General features: G+C 35.5%; 3 protein-coding genes across 7 annotated transcripts; 2 read left to right on the top strand and 1 right to left on the bottom strand.

The window, feature by feature from the left end:
• Positions 1-327: 327 nt before the first annotated feature.
• LOC105799444 (putative 1-phosphatidylinositol-3-phosphate 5-kinase FAB1D) lies at positions 328-10,200 on the top strand. Of its 3 annotated transcripts, none has more exons than XM_012630007.2 (12): positions 328-577; positions 1,912-2,187; positions 2,327-3,095; positions 3,541-3,685; positions 3,765-4,124; positions 4,987-5,847; positions 6,148-6,476; positions 6,870-6,996; positions 7,132-7,287; positions 7,570-9,057; positions 9,137-9,403; positions 9,506-10,200. In XM_012630007.2, the coding sequence occupies exons 3-12, from the start codon at positions 2,506-2,508 to the stop codon at positions 9,827-9,829; spliced, it is 4,647 nt and encodes a 1,548-aa protein (XP_012485461.1). In that variant the 5' UTR covers positions 328-577; positions 1,912-2,187; positions 2,327-2,505; the 3' UTR covers positions 9,830-10,200. The 3 variants fall into 3 exon arrangements, with proteins under 3 accessions (XP_012485461.1, XP_052476381.1, XP_052476382.1); XM_052620421.1 differs by having other exon boundaries at positions 2,273-3,095; XM_052620422.1 differs by lacking the exon at positions 328-577 and adding an exon at positions 589-1,597 and having other exon boundaries at positions 2,273-3,095.
• Positions 10,201-10,551: 351 nt separating this feature from the next.
• LOC105799445 (hypothetical protein) lies at positions 10,552-14,411 on the top strand. Of its 3 annotated transcripts, none has more exons than XM_012630009.2 (2): positions 10,552-10,836; positions 13,551-14,411. In XM_012630009.2, the coding sequence occupies exon 2, from the start codon at positions 13,604-13,606 to the stop codon at positions 13,901-13,903; it is 300 nt and encodes a 99-aa protein (XP_012485463.1). In that variant the 5' UTR covers positions 10,552-10,836; positions 13,551-13,603; the 3' UTR covers positions 13,904-14,411. The 3 variants fall into 3 exon arrangements, with proteins under 3 accessions (XP_012485463.1, XP_012485462.1, XP_012485464.1); XM_012630008.2 differs by lacking the exon at positions 10,552-10,836 and adding an exon at positions 10,889-11,255; XM_012630010.2 differs by lacking the exon at positions 10,552-10,836 and adding an exon at positions 11,274-11,940.
• An 837-nt stretch (positions 14,412-15,248) lies between these two features.
• LOC105799443 (histidinol-phosphate aminotransferase, chloroplastic) lies at positions 15,249-21,073 on the bottom strand. Its single transcript, XM_012629999.2, has 9 exons — positions 20,718-21,073; positions 20,377-20,460; positions 20,046-20,200; positions 19,830-19,927; positions 19,087-19,195; positions 17,917-18,074; positions 16,498-16,640; positions 16,196-16,336; positions 15,249-15,534 (listed from the first exon to the last, which is right to left on the bottom strand). The coding sequence occupies exons 1-9, from the start codon at positions 20,955-20,957 to the stop codon at positions 15,403-15,405; spliced, it is 1,260 nt and encodes a 419-aa protein (XP_012485453.1). The 5' UTR covers positions 20,958-21,073; the 3' UTR covers positions 15,249-15,402.
• Positions 21,074-21,258: the final 185 nt, after the last annotated feature.

Here is a 21,258-nt window from a genome sequence, read left to right as displayed (position 1 = left end):
GGACAGTCACATTAATAATTTAATCAAAATAATAAATAGTTATTATATTAAATTATTTAAATAATATTTAACCAAATGTATAATATTAGTTGAATTAACCCTTGATTTAGTCTTGCTTAATCAATACAAGTAATTAATTAATTAGAGTTTTTCTATCATAGCTTTAAGTTGATGCATGTTTGCTTTTCGTTTCCACACGAAAATGTACGAGGGAGGGACATGATTGCAAAATAAATATTTTATTTAAGCAATTGAAAAAATGTATTATCTACTCCCTTTGTTCAGACACAAACAAATATACCCTTTCATTTCATATTTTATAAAAGCTTAAAAAACACATAATGGATCCCACTTAAATACCTTTGTTCAAATTTCTTGCCTTTTTCATTTTATAACTTCCCATTCTCTTCACTGCTTCTTTCTTTCGGTTTTTCAAGGAAGAGAAAAAAATGTTTGCTTCTGGGTACAGAAATGGAAAGAGCAAAAAGAAAGCCCAACAAAAAGGTTTCTGTTATGCTTGAGATTGGATTAGAGACTATATTATACCCCAACCTTGGTTCTTTGGATTGCTTTAACTGTAAGTAATAATGCTTTTGCTTCTTTGTTTCCTTTTCTGTTGCCTTCAGTGAATTTTCCTACTTTGAATTATTTTTGTTTCCCGTTTAAACTGTGTAATTCAGAGCTCGAATATGTCAACTTCGTTTTCTCGGGAAAAACTTAGAACAGTTGCCATTTTGGAAATCCAAGGATTGATGCTTTGGAGCTTTTATATATATTTTAGATTAATTGACTTTATGAAGTTTTGCTTTTCCGATCTTTCATTTGAGTGCATTTGATTTGATGAATTAATCTTTTCTCTCTCTCTCTCTCTCTCCTTTGCCCAGAGATCTCAGTTCAGCCTTGAATGTTGGTGTCGCCCTTTATTTCATGTTTTTGTTCATTTATCTCACTGGATTTTTTTACTTGTCCTGGTATATGCATGTCAATATTATTTTCCAGTTCATTATCGCTGTTTTTGATGAACACTGTTTGATCTGATGCTGTGTTCTCTGTTTAATCTGTATCTTTTTATGTCAATTGATTTGATGTCATATGTACGGGCGGCAATCATTTTTTCAGGTTTTGGAATCTTTTTCCTTTGGGACATAAGACTGGGAGTTTTTTTTTTTTTTTTGGATCTGGTTTTAAATACCGGTTAGTATATATGATCATTGCAATTCTAAGTTGTTCTCCCTATGCTTTATGTTCCTTTTGATCTCTGTAACAAAGGGATCCTTTTGTTCTTACCATAAATACTACCAAATAGAAGCAATAATCTTTAAAATTCCTGATTCATTTGGGACACTTCAGCAATGTATGCAGAATTGCAGATTTATTTGTGAACACAGGTAGGGGGATAGTGAAGTTTTTGGTTTATGTATTGCTGGTACACTTGTAGCACCGTTCTTTGGTTTATAAAGTTTGGGAATATTTGGAGTACATGTTTATCTTCTGGTGAACTCTGCAATATGCCATCCTGCTGGTTTTCAAGAACTATTACATGTACTCAATACTGGAACAGTATGACCTCTCTTTGCAGCTATTCTCTACTGGGAAGGTAGTCTTTGAATAAAAGAAAATCAATTTGTCAAACACCAAAAGAAATTGGTTTGTTAAGTTTGTATAAACATTTTACTTTTTAGTTTCTTTTATGCTGACTATCTTATATTTTGAACAAATGAACTTTATTAAGATAACTTACTAAGAGAAACCATTGTAGCATTTTCTAGTCAATTTGAAGCTTATGAGTGCCTTCCAAAAGTTTTTGTTTACTCAATATGGGATCTTAATATCTAAATGCTGGAGTGATCTTACAACACTATCTTATTTTGCTTATCAAACTTATCTCTTTTACTATTCTTATCCAAATAGGTGATTAAATTTTGCTGGAGTTAATATTGCATTGGATGTGTAGCATGTGTCATTACTGTGGTGCTGAACTTGCGAAGTCTATTGAAGAAAAGAGGAAACAGGATAATGGTAATGCTGTAATTTCAAGTACTGGAGACCCCATTTGGTCTTGTAAATTATGCTGTGAGAGGAAAGGAAGAGACTTCGTAAAGCAGGATGGTATTACTCCATATGCAACACCAATGATCAGTCCAATTTTCTCATTGTCTTGTAGTGACCGCTCATATTCTAGCTGCAGTAAGCACCTATACTTTTTTATTAGTTAATTTGTTTCAATTTCCTTTTAATCCAAACCTTTACATTTTGCATTCTGTTCTATCAGGTGATTTTTCAGTTGATATAAACTCATATGATCAGTGGGTTTCCTTATTCTCAGTTACGGTGCTGTTATATTAACTGGAGTCTTGAAACTAAATCATGGTGTGAGCGGGCATTTATTTATTATTTTTCGGGGGCGAGGATGGCCAAGAGGTTGTTTCAAAAAATATTCTGCCAAATGGCCGATTGCAACACCTGAGCTCAGAAGGCCCTAGGAAGAGAGTTGATAGCTTGAATATGATGATAGAAAGCAACTTGAGGGATAAGAAAAATAGCTATGATATGGACATAGTGAGAGATATTGAGATAACAGAAGCTAGTAATGAACAAGAAGCAAAAGAGAGCATTGTTGAAAATTCTCCTACAACCCTAGGCAAAGAAAATGGGGCTTCTCAGTCCATTAATGTTGAAATGGATAGTCAAATTTGGGAACCTCCAGAGCCAGAATATCCAGTGGATGACTTGGAGGGAACCGTGGCTTATGATGATGATGATGATGAATGTGGAGATGGCACAGAATGGGGAAAACCAAGTTCCTTGAGTCATATTATAGATGATGACAATGGAAGATACAGGTTTAAAGAGGAAAAAAAAAGAGCAATGGAAGAGGTAATAAATGGGAAGTTCAAAGCTATCATCAGTCAATTTCTTAAATCTGTGGGCGTTGCCTGTTCTGTTAATGACAGCAATAGTTGGGTGGATATAGTTATTTCTTTATCTTGGGAAGCTGCTATGTTTTTGAATCCCGATGCTATTGATGACAAAGCAAATGGTCCAGATAGATACGTGAAAGTAAAATGCATTGCAACTGGTTCTCGCAGTCAAAGGTGATAGGAGTTAAATATACTGTTTCTTAAAATTACAGTTCTCTTTATGGATACAGTTCTCTTTATGGATATTTATTCATTAAGTAATTCAGATTTTACATTAAATAGACTCAAATGTTTTTGTTACCTTTGATGTTTCCTTTTTAAGATTGAAAGGTGGTTGTAATGTGCTTTTTCTGAAGCAGAATATAGTTCTTATAAACATCTGTTGTCTCTATAAAGTATAATTGAGGAACAGATTACTGTTTTTCTCTCCTTCAGTCTGTAGCATGTGAAAGGACATCCTCTTTTGTAAATTTTAATCGCCTTTTAGTTAAATGAGCATAGAGCACAAATGAAAATCCTCGTTCTTCTTATTTTATTTGAAAATATAACCCAGCAATTTAATGTTCATGCTGTTATAGGAATTTTCTCTTCAACTTATAAATTAATGTTTATTTTGCAGCCAATTGATCAAGGGATTGGTCTTCAAAAAGCATGCTGCTCATAAGCGCATGCAAACTAGGTACAAGAATCCAAGGCTGTTACTAATTCAGGGAGTCCTTGGTCAGTCGTCTAGTGGGTTGTCTTCATTCAGTTCACTAGATGAGGTAACTTGGCAATAACCAACTTTGTTTTTGTACTGCAGAGGTATGCTATATGTTTCTGATTATTGACCTATAAATACAGGAAAAATGTCATCTGAAATGTCTAAGTGAGATGATAGATATGTGCCATCCAAATGTGATATTAGTGGAGAAAACTGTTTCACGTGATTTTCAAGAGTGTATCCTTGAGAAAGGAATTACACTGGTGTTTGACATGAAGCTACATCGTCTAGAGAGAGTTGCACTTTGTACTGGCTTACCAGTTATACCATCTGAAACTTTGATGAATCAAAAGCTGAAGCAGAATGACTCCTTTAAGCAGTGCGACTCCTTTCACATAGAAAAGTTCGTTGAGGAACATGCTTGCTCTGGTGAAGGGGGGAAACGACCAAGTAAAACATTGATGTTCCTTGAGGGCTGTCCTAAACATCTCGGTTGCACTGTAAGTTGACAACTTTTTCTTTCTTTTAATTATTTTCCCCTGTAATCAGGATGCACATACAAAAAACACTTTCTTAGGTGCGGGAAGCAAGATATCTAGTTGGATATGGGTCCTGTTTATATGTCGGAGCAGTGTTTATGTGGAAAATATAGTAAGCAGTTCTAATCAAAAGATTATTCCTTTGACAGCTTATCCATCATTTCTTGCCCTATAACTTCTTGATGGGAAGACATCAAAAATTCTTGTGCCTGTTCTCTGCAATTAATGAAATTGGATAAGGCCATCAATTCAAACCTCATTTATCAAAGGCCATTAAATATTCAATTATAATTCACATTAAAGTACTAATTAGACCTGTAGCTTCTTAGGTTTTTATATATGATGATTTGTTGTAACTTGTAAGCTTGAAATTCAGAATTATCTTAACGCTTAAACCTGTTTTGTTGAAACGTTGAGAAAAAAGCAGCTTGTTGTAGTCTTTGATCTTTCTCATAGAAATACTTAACTCCGTATAGCATATGGCCTTCCCGTATTAAAAATGTGCTTTTCTTATTTTAAGCCTTTAGTTAATTTACATTTGACCAGTTTGTATAGATTGTTGCTCTGGGTTGTCTTTCCTTGTTGATTAGACTTTTGAGGCTTCAGTGTCGTGTCTTCCACTTGAGTTTCTTTTGCATCATCCATTTTTATACCTTTGGTTTCTCAAGAACAAATCGTGTTTGATATCTGGACTTAAGATGTTTGACCTGATGCCATCTGTCTGAAAACAAGCTCTCTCTTTCCTTGTTTCTTTTCCGGTTAGATATGTAGGCATATTCCTGTGTATGAATTGCCTTGTTAATTTGATATCATAATGCTGCAGATTTTGTTGAAAGGAAGTCATTCTGAAGAACTCAAAAAGATTAAGTGTGTTGTGCAGAATGCCGTTGTCATGGCATATCATTTAATCCTGGAAACTTCTTTCCTTACTGATCAGAAGGCAATGTTCTCTAGAATTCTTTTCACTGGAATAGCAAATGTGTTGCTACCAGGTCGGGAATCCTGTGCTTCAGAAATCGGTAACCTGAGTGTTCCTTGTCTCGATGAGTCTATTGCTGAAACTCGATCGCATGAAATTGACATTCCGATTTCCAATGCATTCCATGAAGAAGGTTACCACATAAATGGGGAAATAAATGGTGATCAAATCATGAATTCAGGATTAGACTACAATTCAGCATTATCTTTGGAGCCATATAATCCGGCAATTCTCTCTGGGTTGTCGTCTATTTCTGCTTCTCTGAAGAAAGTTATAGGAAATAATTTCCCTCTTGCATCCACTGCCCCTTATCGGTCATTGTCTGCATATTTTGGGTTAAATGGGATGCAATCCAAGCTAACAGAAGCAGTTCCGACAGTGAAATGTTTTGAGGTCACAGATGAATTTTATGTGGAATCTAAAGGTGATCCTGATGAAAAGAAACCTCTTGAGGACAGACCCCAATCTTCTCATGCTTTCTTTGAAGCCCCATTTGACTTGAAAGCTAATGGACATGATAACGAAGAACTTAACAATAAGGACCTCAACACAATGTTGAATTCACAGAGTATTTTGGTTCTTATTTCAAGCCGGAATGCCTTACGGGAGACTATATGTAAGCAAAGCCATTTTAGCCATATAATGTTCTACGGGAATTTTGATGTTCCTCTTGGAAAGTTCCTTCAAGATAATCTACTCAATCAGGTCTGGAATCCCCTCTTATTAGTAGCTTTTTCTCTTCTTGTTAATTTTTCTCCATTATTTTGATGAGACGAGGTTGATTAGATTGCCAACTTCTCTGAAGTATTGGAGATATGATCTTTATCTTGTAATGTTTTGAAATTATGTCACCTACAATTATTGGTTATTTAGTTTACCTTTATTCTCATTAGAAACTTAGGTAACCTGAAGTTGTATGATAATGGATTGCATTTGAATACCTAACTTTTTGTCGCTGTCTGATGCTTTTGGGTTTTCCACTGACAGAAACTTCTGCTTTTGCAGGGAAGTCAGTGTGCTGTATGTGCTGAACCGCCAAAAGTTCACTTTTACCATTATGCACATCATAGTAAGCAATTAACAATACAGGTTAAACAGCTTCCTAAGCATTTACCTGGGGAAGCACAGGGAAAACTCTGGATGTGGAGTCGCTGTGGCAAGTGTAAAACTGGGAATGGAATTTCAAAAACTACAAAAAGAGTGCTAATGTCAACTGCTGCCCGTAGTCTTTCATTTGGAAAGTTCTTGGAACTCAGCTTTTCTGAACACTCTTCATTCGGCCAATCATCCAGCTGTGGTCATTCTCTGCATAAGGACTTCCTATATTTCTTTGGGTATCGATTGCTGCTTCTCTTGTCATTTAACAATAAACTCACAGTACATTCATATGCACTAGTCAAATGGGAAAAACTTTCCTTTTTGTTTGAGAATTATGCTTAATGTTTTTCTGTTAACACCTTCTGACTTTTAAATGCTTGTAAGTAACTTACTGCCTAGAATTTGAGGAGGTTTATACAGTTCTTATGCTCAGGGATTTATTCAATAGGTTTAGGGTGGTTTTCCATCTTAGAATGCAGAATAATTAGCAAAATGCATGCTTTTCCTATGGAGTTGTCTAATAATAGCTAACATCTCTACTTTTTTAAGAAAAAGTCTAGAAATTCTGCAAAGAGCTGCCTTAGAAATTTGATTTCCTCACATTTCTTGTCATGTTAATGTAATTGCAGGTCGGGTCCTATGGTTGCAATGTTTAGTTGCTCCTCAGTTACTACTTATACCATGTCAATGCCTCCACAACAGCTGGAGTTTAGTAAGTCAATTAGATCAGATTGGCTGAAGGAAGAGTTTGAAAATGTATGTTCATATTCCATTTTCACTGTGCTTTATCTTCTGATATAATGTTTCTTCTGTGATGAAACATATTTGTCTTCTCGCCTTTGACATTCACTCGTGATAATATATTTGAATTGATATTGATATTTCCTCTAGGTTTATATGAAAGGGATGCTAATGTTCAGAGAGGTTGCAAGCTTTTTGGTGCAGATAAGGTCTCAATTTGAGGGCTCAACTCTAAACCTTAAAGGCTCCTTAAAGGAATTTTCTGATGTTGAAGAGATGTTGAAACTGGAAGCTTCTGATTTTGAGGTTGGTTTTCTCCTGTTCTTTCTGATCTATTGTTCTTTCTGATCTATTGTTGGGTGTGTGATGCTTGTTTCTGTTTCTCCTTGTTTGAATAAGCTGTTATTCTAAGTGAAACTAGATTGTATGTACAATTTTTTATATGCATGATATCTTATCAACACAGTAAAATTAAGACTATTGTTGCTCTGCTATGCACTTGAAATCACTATTTAAATGATTTTTTTGCCACAGTATTTGAGTGTATGTTTCTCTGATTCATGTGTATTATTGGGCAAAAAACTGCAGGTAAACTTTCAGAATGCTGTTGCAGAGAATGGAAATGCAAACTTGGGTTTTCATCCACTCCTCAGCTTGACCCAAGTAAGGTGGGTTCTTCTTCTGGAATCATGCCTTTGGGATAGACGCCTGCATTCTCTCCTCTTGCCTGATCCTACAGTAGTAGTTGTTGGTGCCAATAACAAAGCGGTTCTGGAGCAATTGGAGTCGGATATGAGTAGTGCTGATGGAGAGGACAATAGGACAGAAGCTAAATCTGGAAATGGTGATAAGTGTTCTTATAATACAGGTAATCTGAAAGATGAGACAGGTTCATTTGTTGAAAGAAATGAATTTTCAGGTGATAAATTCTCTTCAAATGTTCCTGTCAAAAAATTCGAGGAATGTGACAGCATACACAATTCCACTATGGTTGAGAATATTGGAAAGCCAGCAGTGAATGGTACATGCCCTGTGAAATCATCCAGCCTAGAGTTTGTTGTGACATCTAATATTTCTGTTCTTCCTCATCTTGGTGATGAGAATTATCAAGCAGAGGATGAACTGCTGTCAGATCATTTGCAAGTGGATAGAACAATTCCAATTTCTACAGAGCTTTCTTCCGATGAATCGATAGTTGACTCAAATGGATCTAGTAGGGGTGGATCTCCACGTTCATTACTATCCAGCTTAGAAAACTTAAACGGATGGTTTTGGATGCCTTTATCTGAAATCAGACAGATATACATGAAGGATCTTCTAAGAGGAAAGGCCCCCAAGTTCGAATCTATCAGTAGTTATACTCCTGAGAAAATACCCACAGGCAATCAATTAATCAGGGACGAAGGGACGAGGCTACACATACCTCTAGGAATGAATGATTATATATTGTCAGACTATGAGAGTGAACTATCAAGTATAATTGCTTGTGCATTATTGTCGCTGAAAGATCATGCTGTAGCAGAAATGTCTAATGAGGATGGGAGGAGAGATAAACTAACTGAAAGTTTACGTCGCCACATTCAAGTTCCTACAATAACATCCCCCCATTGGTCTCCTAGTGGTTCATCTGATTCAGACTCTGTCTCTAGTCTGAGCATTTCTTCAGACGAGTCACAGTTTTCCAGTTTTGATGGGTTAAACTTGATGGATTCTTTAGTTCCTCCTGATGCTCTTAACATAGAAGTTCCTCTAGGGGTTTCAAAATCACTTGGGAAGGGTAAATACACAGTAGTATGTTTATATGCTAACCAGTTCCGTGATCTTCGGGAACGGTGCTGCCCTTCAGAGCTTGATTATATTGCTTCGCTTAGCCGTTGCAGAAACTGGGATGCCAAAGGAGGGAAGAGCAAGTCCTTTTTTGGCAAAACACTTGATGACAGATTTATTATAAAGGAAATTAAGAAGACGGAGTATGATTCATTTGAGAAGTTTGCTTTACATTATTTCAAATACATGAACCAGGCGTTTGAGTCTGGTAGCCAAACCTGTCTTGCCAAAGTTCTTGGAATTTATCAGGTTAGCTTTTATTTGTTTTGACATCTTGATTACTTTATTCTTTGTTTTTTTTTCTTTGAACCATTTGAACATTTTGTAGGTGATAGTAAGACAGCCAAAAACTGGGAAAGAGACAAGAAATGATCTTATGGTAATGGAGAATCTTACCTTTGGAAGAAACATTACTCGCCAGTATGATCTTAAAGGTGCCTTGCATGCTCGATTAAGTTCAGCTGCTGATGGTTCTGGAGATGTTCTTTTGGATCAGAACTTTGTCAATGACATGAATTCTTCTCCGTTATACCTTAGTAATAAAAACAAGCGTCTCTTGCAGCGTGCTATATGGAATGACACAACGTTCCTCAATGTGAGCTTTTAATTCTTTCAATTGGATTTTTTCTCCCTTTTTAGGTTAAACTTCTCTCACTGGGAATAAGGTACTGACTGAAAGGGCTATGATTATTTGCAGTCGATCAACGTAATGGATTACTCTTTACTTCTTGGTGTGGATACGCAGCGGCGGGAGCTTGTTTGCGGGATTATTGATTATCTGAGGCAGTATACATGGGACAAACAACTAGAGACATGGGTTAAGTCTTCTCTAGTTGTTCCCAAGAACGTGTTGCCAACAGTTATCTCTCCCAAGGAATACAAGAAAAGGTTCAGAAAGTTCATGTCAACTTACTTTTTCAGCGTCCCTGATGATTGGTGCTCACAGGAATCCTGTGATCCTTGTGAACTTGGTGGTGGCATTAGAGATGATGATATTGATATGTCCTCTCAATCCAAGTAATGGTATTTCTGCCTAGATCTTGTATTCCTTGTTTCTCTTTTCTTTGTTTTCCCTGGAAGTAGCCATCATTTTTGAGAAATTATTGTGTACATATCCAATCCGTTATCGTGCAGTTTTTAGCAATTTTTTTAGCAAATTTCTGGGGTAGTTTCATTGCTATAGGTCTACCATATCCATATTAATGTCCATATCTTTGTACAGTGAAGAGAGGAATTGTAGATAGCCGGGGTAATTGGAAGACTGATAATTTTAAAGCAATTTAAAGTTGGTGCTTTTGTTAATAGCATGTAAATATTGAAGTTTTATGTTGAAGATTGTACTTGCAATTATGAATGTATTGATGGGGATGATCCATCCTCTGGTTTTGACTACACTGTCAGTTATGTTCCCAGCAAAGGATTTGCAGATATTTAATATGGGTGGAAGATCTTAAAGGATGCAAGGATAAATGATTATCAAACTCAGTAGCTGGATTTGTTTAACTTTAAGCAACAAGCAAACCCGCAATTATGAATAGGGTTTTGTTTTTGATGTTTTTATAATAGAAAAAGGTTTTTTATTTAATATTAATATAATTATTAAAATCTTTAATAGGCAAGTATCAATCGATAAAAAAATAATTTAAATACTTGGAGAAGTGAAAGGTGGAAAGTGTAGAGGAGTAAAATTGCGGTTGAGGGAAGTAGGAAAACCGGGAAAGGCATACATGGAGAAACATGATTGGGTTGTGAAGAGTAACAAAGTGACAGTGAGTATGACTTAGTCTCTCTTCGTCCACGCTCGTTCTAACAGAAAGAATCTTGCCCACTAGTGTGTCTCTCCATTACGCACTCCCACTTAATATTTTTAATGTTAACCCACTTGCACTTGAACTTGCACTTGCACGGACCCTTCTTTTAAAGTCTCCCACGCCAGGAATCAACCAAGCCAAGCAAAGCACAACGCAACCCACTTAGCTACTACAACGCTTACCCAAACTTACCAAACCTCAAATAAACAGTTTACAGGTAATTTTTCTTTCTTCAGATCTCACCTTCTGTTTTTTTCTTTCTTTTTTTTTGGTGTCACTTTTTCTTTCAATTCTTGTCTTTACTATTTTTATTTTGCTTTTGTTCCTATTCGTTTTTTTTTTGGGGGGGTCGTTAGGTTTCGGTTTCCGTGTGCGTTTTATGGAATATGGTTTTTAATTGATGGGAACTCCAAATTGGGAGTGTTTTAAGATGGGTTTCTAGTTTTGTCTCTTTTCCTATCTCTAAAAATGGAACAAGGGAGGGAATAATTGAATTGTTTCGATGTCTTGTTATTATTTTAAGTGTTTTGGGTCGTTTATGGAAATGTTAGATATATGTGATTTGCATGTAGAGCAATGAACAGAGGTTTTTTTTAGCTTCCCAATAAATGAATTGGTCCTGTCTTGGATCGTGAGGTAAATTAAGCACAGTTTGATTGTCAATTGGTTGTTAATGGAAACAACTGTTCTTGGTTTTATCTTTTATTTATTTGTCTGTTTGTTTTCGTTTGGCCGGCATTGTATGTCATACACAAATTGCAGCTGTGTGTTTTGCATATAAGTTTCGCTTGAGATTCAATTACCATAAACTTTTCAAAAAGGAAAGAAGAAAATAGGGCATATTTTACAAGGGATGGTGTGTTGAACTATTTGGGGTTGTTGGAGAATCAAAGTGCACAAATCTCCATTCATGCATTCAGTATGCTTGTGATTCTAGCATCATCAGTCATTTCTATTTCTTTTCTGAATCTGTTGAGTAGGTCTTCTTACAATTAGTATAATTTATAACAAGCGTGTTCATGAACATGTAAACAAGAAAAATTTCCTAGTTATGTGGTCGACACAAAGATTGCCATTCCTGTAACTAAGAAAACAAGTTTCATTGTATATACCCAATCTTTAGTATAGTATGAATTCATTCTCATGCATCATCAATAGAGCTGGGAATTACTACATACCAAAGTGGAAACTAAGAAAGTGAGCTTATTTGTTTGGCATTGTTGTGCCTTGGTTCTTTTAATGTTGGTGGGGACATGGGAGATCATCGATTGCAATGATTTGCATAAAGGAAGAAGGTCTCTCCTTACCCCAACATCTTTAGGTATGTACATTGTTGGATACATCTGTGAGTTTGATGTTTTTGTTGTTTGTTCATAGAGAATCACATTGAAGATACTTCATAACATTTAGCATAACCATTTATGTATTGCACAACTTAAGAGAGATCTAGAAAGGAAGGGGAAGTTAGGGAACTAGAATATATAATGATGATGGTTCACACACATGCATGTATAGAAAAATAAGGAGTTAGGGTTCTTCAGTTGATTGTCCTCAGAAATTTGTTGATGCTTGGTAATCTGCTCGTTAAGTAGTACAAGTTTGTTAACAGAAAACCTATTTGCAGACGATGTTATTTTGTTGTCTTGAGAGCTGTTGTTCATCACAGGTAAAGTTAAAAGTCACCAGTAACCAGTGGCAGAGAAAGTGAAAAGAGATGGATTCTGGTATAGCAGACAGGGCAGTAATATTAGAATTATAGTGTTGTATTCTGGAAAGATCTAGCATAATAAGTAGTCAAATCACTGTTGGTGAACTGAGAAATGTTTTATTTTGTCTAGAATTTCTTATCGTAAAAAACTGTTCACTGGTTTAGCTTGCTATTTGCTAATTTGATAATGTTACATCTTATATTCTAGGCAAACTCCTCTTGCTTTCTCTGTTGTCTAATTGTTGATAGAAATTGCAGGCATGTCATCAAGGCACACTATGATAAGCATTATGCATTATGCATTTTGCTTCATTCAGTTAATGTACCATAGGCTTAGAAACATGTACAAGAAGTCTCAGTGAGATCACTGTTTATTTTCCTGTTAAACTATTACCAGATGCTCCTTTACAAATTTATCTTTTTATTTATTTCTTTATTCCTTTAACAGTTAAGGTACAGCAAGCTGCCTTCTTTCCCTTGCCTGTAACTTAAACTAATGGCTGAAGAAATTAAGGGTCTCCTCATTTTCTTCAGTGTTAGTCTGAGAAAATAATGAGACATATCTGTTATTTACTTGTTAAATTACTCGAAAGAAACGTTACCTCTGTATGTGTTACACACCCTGCTTTGACTTTAGAATGCACAATGCACTTAAGATGGATTTATTTTTATTTTTTAAGTTGCATGGTTTACTATCATATGTGCCCTTTCATGATTTTATCATTTTATTTATATGCTTCTTAATCAAGATTCGGAGACTCCGTGTTGGGACCAAATTAGTTCCCCCACCCCCCTCCCCTACATCTGTCTGCAACTGTCAGCAAGTGGTAGTACCAACTTGATAGAAATTCTAAGGCAACTGAGTCAAAATTCAATGATCTATACTCCCCGATAACTATTAATATAGAATGGTAGTCAGGTTTGATGTTCCTCTTTGATTGATTGATGTTTGTGTTGCTTGTTATACATACACTTTTTAAATTATAAGATAATGGGCTAGTAGCTTTCTTAGGAAGCTATTTGAAATTATGTCTCTGTTGCTGCACTTTTGTGAATTATTTATTTAATTTGAGAGTCGCATTTCTTTATTTTTCATATAAAATAGCTCTAATTTGACAGTAGCTCCTTCATTCCTGGATTTGGTTTTCAACAACCTGTGATGGAAAACTGTCCTGTTTAAGTTATTGGACATTTACATCTTATCTTCTTATATGTGGCTGCAGTATCGCAGTGATAGAAAGTTAACCTCTGGTTTGAGGGTCTCCAAGGCCAAAAGATGAGTCTTGCATGCCTGGTGTGCCACAGTGTGGAAAGTCCATCACACTCTTTCCGGAGTTACTCTGTTTCAAGCTCAGATAACGAGGGAAGATGTTCAGCTGTTGCTAACTGCTTAGCAAGGAAGACATCTCTACCATCTGCAAGACCAGCTATAACAACGACCTCCAAAGTGGCCCCACAACCAAATTTTCAAAACAGCGTTGGAATGGCAGGTCCGCCACGTCTGGTGCGTAGTCGTGCTGTTAGGAGGGATCTTGTGAGAGACTGGAACTTTGAAGAGGTTGTGATGGAACGCTAGTTTGCTTAGTATGAGGTGCAAGACTGTGGGGGCTCTCTCCATTTGGGCTCTCTATTTTGTATTAGTATGCAAAAACTGAACTTTTCAGCATATGTAACACACTGAGTAAAGATTATTGAATGTGAAGAACATATCACATGTCCTATGTCTCCTGCCTTATTTGTTTAGGTGTTTTGGTACAGCATGGGCATGGCTGACAATCTGCACAGCTTCCTCAACCCACTGCAAATTTGGGTTAGACAGGTGGAAGCCAGCAAGATTGGCTCTGCTCAGTCCTCGTTAGACAGCATTCGAAGTTAGTTTTATTATTGTCCTCAATTGTGCCAGCTGGGGCAGTCCACTTCATCTGCCTTTTATCTTTATTTTTCATTTTGATGTATGATGATATGGTTCAGATTGAAATTATAGATTTTTGTTGTAACTGAATACTAGTGGAAACTGAATTTTGGGGATGAACCCCACACCCAACACTCATAATTTAGTCTAATTCCAAAGTTTCAAACTTTAAGTCTTACTTGCTCAAAAGGTATATCTTATGCTTCTTTTCAATTTGAAATGAAGCAATTCCTTGGATTTGAATTAATGATCATTTAGTTTACCATTGATGAGATATAAAAGTATTTTTTAATAGATATATAAAATAATGGTTTTTATTTAATTATTTATCTTCAATTAGTTTTTATCATATAATATTTTTATAAAATTTGTTATTAGTGTCATGAGTTAACCGAAAATGGAAAAACAAATAAAATAAAATTATAATATAAAAAAACAATAAAATGATTAAAACGGTATTCATAATTCTTCAGCAAAGATTAAGGGGTGGATGCTTCACTGCAGAGGAATCCAAATAAACCATTCCTGCAAGCTCAACATCAAGTTCTATTTCTATATGTTAAATTCTCCCAATTATATTTAGGTTTTGACCTTTCTTAATCCTTACATCAAAAACAAACAAAATAAATTAAATGAAAATGTTAATTTGAGTTCTTTTTAAATATGAACTTTTGTTACTTACAAATATCCTAAAAGCTTAAGATGAAAATTTTATTAATTTTACATGAATCGTTATGTTAATATAATAAAGTTTTTTTCGAGGTGGATACCATGGGATATTAAGAATGAAGGTAATTTGTTGTCTTCTGAGTTCTGATGGAGAGGCCTATTTTCTATTCTATTATCTGCTGGTTTATTTGGAAGAACATACATAGTTTCATTTTCTGCCATTCTAGTGTAAGTATTTCTGAACTTATCAATTCCGCAAGGATATGGAAAAAATCTTTGGGGACTAAACAACTCGATAAACAATGGGCTATTGTTCAGCTATCGTTCAATGGAGCTTAGCTTTATGCTTATATATCTGATTAAGATCGTAGCTTTTATTTTTTTTAAATAAAAATTGAAAATCAAAGGTCTGAATTTAAAGTAATAAAACACAATTTCATTTGTTACTATGAAAATAGATTTAATTTCCTGGAACATTTAGCAAAGAAATGAAATCAAGATAGCCGTCTCAAGCACTCCATTAAAGCATCTGTTTGTTCAGGCTTCCCAGCAGTCACACGGATGTAGCCCTTCAACTCTTTCTTGTTATAGTGACGGACCATTACACCCATTTTTGAAAGGTCATCCTGTATCAATTATTTCAAAGGCAATGGACAAAGTAAAGACGGGGGAGAACAAGCAGTCATAATCCTAGTTACTCTGAATTGCGGTCAAAAGGTGAAGTTGCAATTTTCATGAACCATACACATTTGGTTTGCTTCTTAAGAACAACCAGAATTCTATAGCTCAAAATAGACCAAGTCACATTATTAGAAGCTTTTATTCTTCTACATCACCGTTCAAACATGGTTGCAAAATAGAGCAGATGAATTTTCTCAAGCAAGTTTGTAATACTTCATGGTTCAAGTAAACCTACTCTAATAAAAGGTTTGAAGCATCCACATTAGATGATACCCATAATAGCTCTCAGTCCAAAATAGTTGCAAGACGCAGTAAAAGTGTTAACAGAGGAATATTTGATATTTACACTTGGCAGAAATAGCATACAATTTCAAACATGTCGCATAGTATATGAAAATTGAAAATTGAAAATTGAAAATTGAAGAACAAAGGCACGCAAACATGACAAATCACAAATTATCTTGAACAGCCTCAAATGGAAAGAGATGGATGGCAATCATGCATAAATACTATTGCAAGAAACAAAATAACAAAGAGAGCAAAGCAGTGACAAATGGGAGCAGGGGAGATTAGAATATAGCTTGGATATGGATTCAGAAATGTCACCTTCAATTTCTTAGCATCCATTCCAGATGTCACCTCACATAGAATGAAATTAGAATAGCTTGGATATGGATTCAGAAATGGTACTTCCTTGAGAAGCTTGAAAAGCCTATCCCGTTCTTGTATCAAAGCGTCTTTCACCAACTGGTAAAGATTTGCAGAGCAGTATTAGGAATGAGTTTCAAGCATAAGGGAATCAAGATGCCGAAATATCCCATTTTTAGAGGGAACAGTTTTTAAAGAAGCTCGCAACAAAGACTAAAATCATGTTAAGAACTGAAAAGGGAAAAAGAAACAATAAGAACCTCTAGATACTTTGGGTTCTGCAATGCAGCACATGCAGCAACTTCAGCAGCGACAGAAACATTGTATGGTTGCTTTGCTCTCCACAAATACTCAATTATGCTCAAAGGGAATGAGCCATATCCAACACGGAGCCCGGCTAAACCTGAAATAATTATTAATTTTCAATAGCAAGTTCTAATTTATTTCCCTTTCCTTGGACAAGTGAGGGCTAGACATTCACCCACATCCACACACAGAAATAAGTAGAATGATTAATTGAAAAACATGTAAATGCCACAAAAGTCCCTGATGAACCAGCAAAGCATATATCTTCTATTCAGATTGACATCAACTGAAGATTAAATTAAAAACATACTGAATTTCCATCTCCAAAGAATATTAGAACCTCACTATCTTACAGAGGATACAAGTTTCAGACGCTCTCCAAGGTTTCAGAAGTCTGAAACGATCCATATAACTATTAAAATGCAGAAGCTACGATCTCCAATGTTGCTTAATCCGAGGTCACACGAATATAAGATGTTTTATTCATTTTTTAAATAAAAAGGTTATACTTGAAAAAATTTCCTGGACATAGAAGAGGAAAAATCAAAACAACAACGCATACTATTCAGAATAAGATACTAATTTATATTCTTCCCTTATATCCTATGTTGCTCCTGCTCTTCATTTTTCTTAAAGTACCTATTTTGACATTTAAGAGACTCAGGTATGGCCATAGGATCATCTAAGGACTCTCCAAATACATGAAAATCTTGGCAAAAATTGAACATCCCCTTCTTAGGCACATAGCCATGTGGGACACAACCGAGTCCAAGTGACATAGCTTATATCCACCCTCCACCCCCCAATGAATTCTTAACTTTTAAACCCACGAATAACTGTGTAGCACCAGAAAGCTTGAATTATTTATATTCTACATCAAACATCATTCCTTAAGCAGAAAATCCATACAAAAGCAACAAAGAAAATAATTGTTCCTTCAGTAATGCAAGAATCATTACTGAAAACCAATTAGCAGAGTGGTTACAGATGTTCACTATAAAACTACCGAAAGAAAATAATAATCCACCCAAATCATGATTTCAGGCAAACCAAAATATGCGAGACTTGTTTCTAAATTTTTCTACATTTGTCTCAAAACATAATGCTACTACTCTGATCAATGCAACTGAGAGCATATGATGTTGGAAGTTCTAGTTAGCAGCTTGCATATCAACATCAAGGAAAAAGATAATCAGAATCTCATCCATTATTCATCATACATATTTATGAAAGTAGACTAGAGATAACAAGCCCTCAGCTTCCAAGATTTAGAAACCCTATCAAAACCACACAACCAAAGAGAATAGAAGGAAAACGTTTAAATTCATGAAAAACTTGACTTTAAGAATTGAAGAAGAGAATCACAAGCATACCAGCTCTTTTACTAAATGTTCGAAGAACAATTAAATTATCATGCTTCTTCACCCACTGCATCCTAGATTCGTTTCCTGAAAACTCAATGTAAGCTTCATCTAGAACCACCAAAATGGGCATGTCAAGGATCTTCAAGAGAACTTCATCGCTAATTATACTGCCAAATTCCAATTAACAAAGAAATGGAGGTATCAAAACAATATGTGGAAGAACATATCAGAGCAATGTATAGTTACAGTTTCAACATTGCAGATTTAAAATAAAGTCCACAAGCTCATGAAATCATCATAACGATTTCAGAAGACCCACCTTAAAGAGCTTCAGAATGAAGCAACTAAATTATAGTAGCAAGTCACCAGGAAAAGGAACGCAGTCATGTATAGAGGTGTCCATGGGCCGGGCCCAACCAAAAGTTAGACCCTGCCAAAAAAATGGGCCTAAAATTTTGCCCAAGACCGTTCCGCCCATATTAATTTTTTTATATTATCTTTTTTAAAAATATAATACATCAAAAATACTAAAAACATTAAAATAAATGTTTCCCAACAAATTCCAACAAATTGAAAAAAAATTTTAAAAAAATATGTATACTTAACAAGCAAATGCCTCTAAAATAGTAACAAAATTAACAATAAAACAAGAGTTATACAATATCCAAACAATAACAACAAAACAGTAGCAACATAATAGTGAAAGGTAGCAAAATAGTGAAAAGAAACAATAAGAAAATAGCAAGAAAACAGTAAAAAAGAAAAAACAGCTTTTTTTTTGGGGCATATTTGGGCCGGGTTCAGGCCCAAAAAACCTTACCCAAGGCCCGGCCCATTTTCTAAATGGGCCCCTTTTTTCCTAAACCCATTTTTCGGGCCTATATTTTTACCCAAACCCTCTCACTTCTCGGGCGGGCCTTCTAGCCAGGCGGCCCTGACCCATGGACAGGTCTAGTCATGTATAACAAATTCAAAGGGATGAGAGAGACTGATTCCATCCAACAATTTTCAGTCACTCTTGATCAGTAAATTTTAGGGTTTAGGATGGCACCCCCTTTGTGCCTTTTAGAGTATATTTCATCTAGAAATGAATGCCAATCAGACAACATTCTTATAGAATGCAACACAATGATCATGTCCCTCAGATTTAAAAAAAGGAAAGCTGTTGGAAACACTTACCTTCCATCAGGATTATTTGGAGAAGTAAGAAATATGCATTTTGGCTTTTCATGCTCAACAGCCTCAGCAATTGCTTCTATATTCAAGCTGAAGTCTGGCTTCCTTGGAACTGCACAGAATATTAATATGTTCATGATTATGCGTATTATAGCAGAATGGAAAATAATTAAATAACTGACAATTTTAGTGCATAAATTCTAAATACTCATGCATTAATTTGGTACTACTTCCAGGAGGGGAGTAAGGCTAGACGTCAATGATTATTTGTTAATTATTATTTTTAGAATGATATTAGCTTTAGGAGATCTTTACTCAAAAGTATCTTTATGTTATTAGGGTTTAGGAGTCATTCTTTATTTAGAATCCTTGTTTTCCTTGGCTTATAAGTCCTCTATTAAAACAAGTAAACCTATGTAAGCTCTATTTAAGAGGCTGATAGGCAGCATTAAAATTAAGTCAGATTTGTTAGAGAGAGTCTTAAACCTCTTAAAATTGAATTAATCTAAGGGGGCTCCCTTTGAAGTGTCCCACACATTCACCATAGGGCATTCGCATTGAATAAATAGAAACAAGGGGAAAAGCCCTGCTAACTTAAACAATTTTCCTATGAATTGTCCGGTGACTCAATCCATAACTCAGAGCTGTAACAACAATCCACGCCCAAGACACAAACAAAGATAATTATGAAGTTCGAAGTGAAGATGTCTATGAAAGTGAAACTAGTATAAAGTATATTTCTCTACCTTTGATAACTTGTGCCCCATTAACACCAGCATCAAATTCATACATTGTGAAGGTTGGAGGACAGTCAACAATCTTGTCCCCAGGATCAAGCACGCATCTGTAACAAAATATTAATCCAAAATAGAAGAGAAACTAGTTGGAAATTCATAATGCTTGAAACCACAGAGAGTAGAAGCTATGGGCTAGGTTGGATAACTAAGTTTCCTGGTTCTAACCGCATTATCAGATCAATAAGTTCATCACAGCCACAACCTACAAGAATATAATCAGATTCAATCCCCGAATCTTCAGCAAGGGCAGCACGCAATTGACGAGATTCAGGATCAGGGTAGATGTATGGGAATTTCAGTGACCCCAAAGCTTCAAGAACCTACAAACAATCTGAAATTTGTAATCAGGGAATAATGGATTACTCTATTGCAAGAATGGTGCCTGCAATTGGTACAGAACAAAGGCACAAATCAAATTCAACCGAAATAAATTTTCTTTGAACTTCTTTCATGCTTGCATTATGGCTACAGAAAAGGAAGTAGTTAGGCCAATGACCTCCGGAGGTGGGCCATAAGGATTTTCATTCGCATCTAATTTGATGATATCCTCAGGCTTTCTTCCCAGTTTTGCTGACAAAACCTAGAAAACAAAGACCCGACTCTATAAATAAGAAATAAAAACCAACAAATTGATTAACATGAGAGGCATATAGGAAGCTAATGATCTTAAAATAGCGTATCAATCATGTAAGTTGCCAGACCACATGAATCAGCAAGAAATAACCATAATGTATCAATCACGTCAAGATATTAAAATAGTTACTTAATCAAACACTGCAGCGAGAGAGATGGGGGACTAAATAAGGAGAAGACTGATATGGGGTTTCTTCCAATTACCTCAAAAGGTAAAATGGGCTGATAAGGAGACAATTTTCTCAAATGGGGTCGAATAAAAGAGTCACCACTCAACTTCTGATTGACATGCTCAACCGAAACCGTGGAAGGCGATGAAGAGAAAGTAGCCATGATGAGCCCCTTTTGATTTCCTTCAAAAGAGCGAATGGGCCTTTGAGTTTGACGAACGTTGGATTTGAGCAAGCAAAGTGAAGCAGGGTTGAATATATTGCTGACTCCCATTCTGCCAAAGGTTCTGTTTGATAATAAGATGCCTACTGAAATATGAAAATGTATGAAACCCTAAAACACTACACCTCCTACACAATAGAAACCGACAAATTTGGTCAATCTTATTTAGCCTAAAAATTCCACTATACATTGCTAATGTATGTCGTGAGGGCTGTCATTAACGGAAAATTCTAAAAACATCCCCTTTAAAAAACAAAGAAGAATCGTTAGATATTAAAATATATTGAATCTGAACCGTTGAAAAAGGAGCAATGTTTTAAAAGCGGTACAGATGATGATATAATTAAATATA

Source organism: Gossypium raimondii, chromosome 9 (genome assembly GCF_025698545.1).
Source record: "Gossypium raimondii isolate GPD5lz chromosome 9, ASM2569854v1, whole genome shotgun sequence".
In the NCBI taxonomy this organism is placed as follows: Eukaryota; Viridiplantae; Streptophyta; class Magnoliopsida; order Malvales; family Malvaceae; genus Gossypium; species Gossypium raimondii.
Note: the sequence above shows the minus strand (reverse complement) of the source record. Positions and strands in the feature narration are given on the sequence as shown.

Bases quoted from the DNA above. Each gene is read 5' to 3' on its own strand.
- LOC105799444 (XM_012630007.2), top strand. From the start codon at position 2,506: ATGATGATAGAAAGCAACTTGAGGGATAAGAAAAATAGCTATGATATG. The intron at 6,477-6,869 runs GTATCGATTGCT...ATGTAATTGCAG, and splicing joins GACTTCCTATATTTCTTTGG to GTCGGGTCCTATGGTTGCAA. The intron at 9,404-9,505 runs GTGAGCTTTTAA...GATTATTTGCAG, and splicing joins ATGACACAACGTTCCTCAAT to TCGATCAACGTAATGGATTA.
- LOC105799445 (XM_012630009.2), top strand. From the start codon at position 13,604: ATGAGTCTTGCATGCCTGGTGTGCCACAGTGTGGAAAGTCCATCACAC.
- LOC105799443 (XM_012629999.2), bottom strand. From the start codon at position 20,957: ATGGGAGTCAGCAATATATTCAACCCTGCTTCACTTTGCTTGCTCAAA. The intron at 19,196-19,829 runs GTAGAGAAATAT...TATTCTGTGCAG, and splicing joins TGGGGCACAAGTTATCAAAG to TTCCAAGGAAGCCAGACTTC. The intron at 15,535-16,195 runs GTGACATTTCTG...TAATTGATACAG, and splicing joins TGGATGCTAAGAAATTGAAG to GATGACCTTTCAAAAATGGG.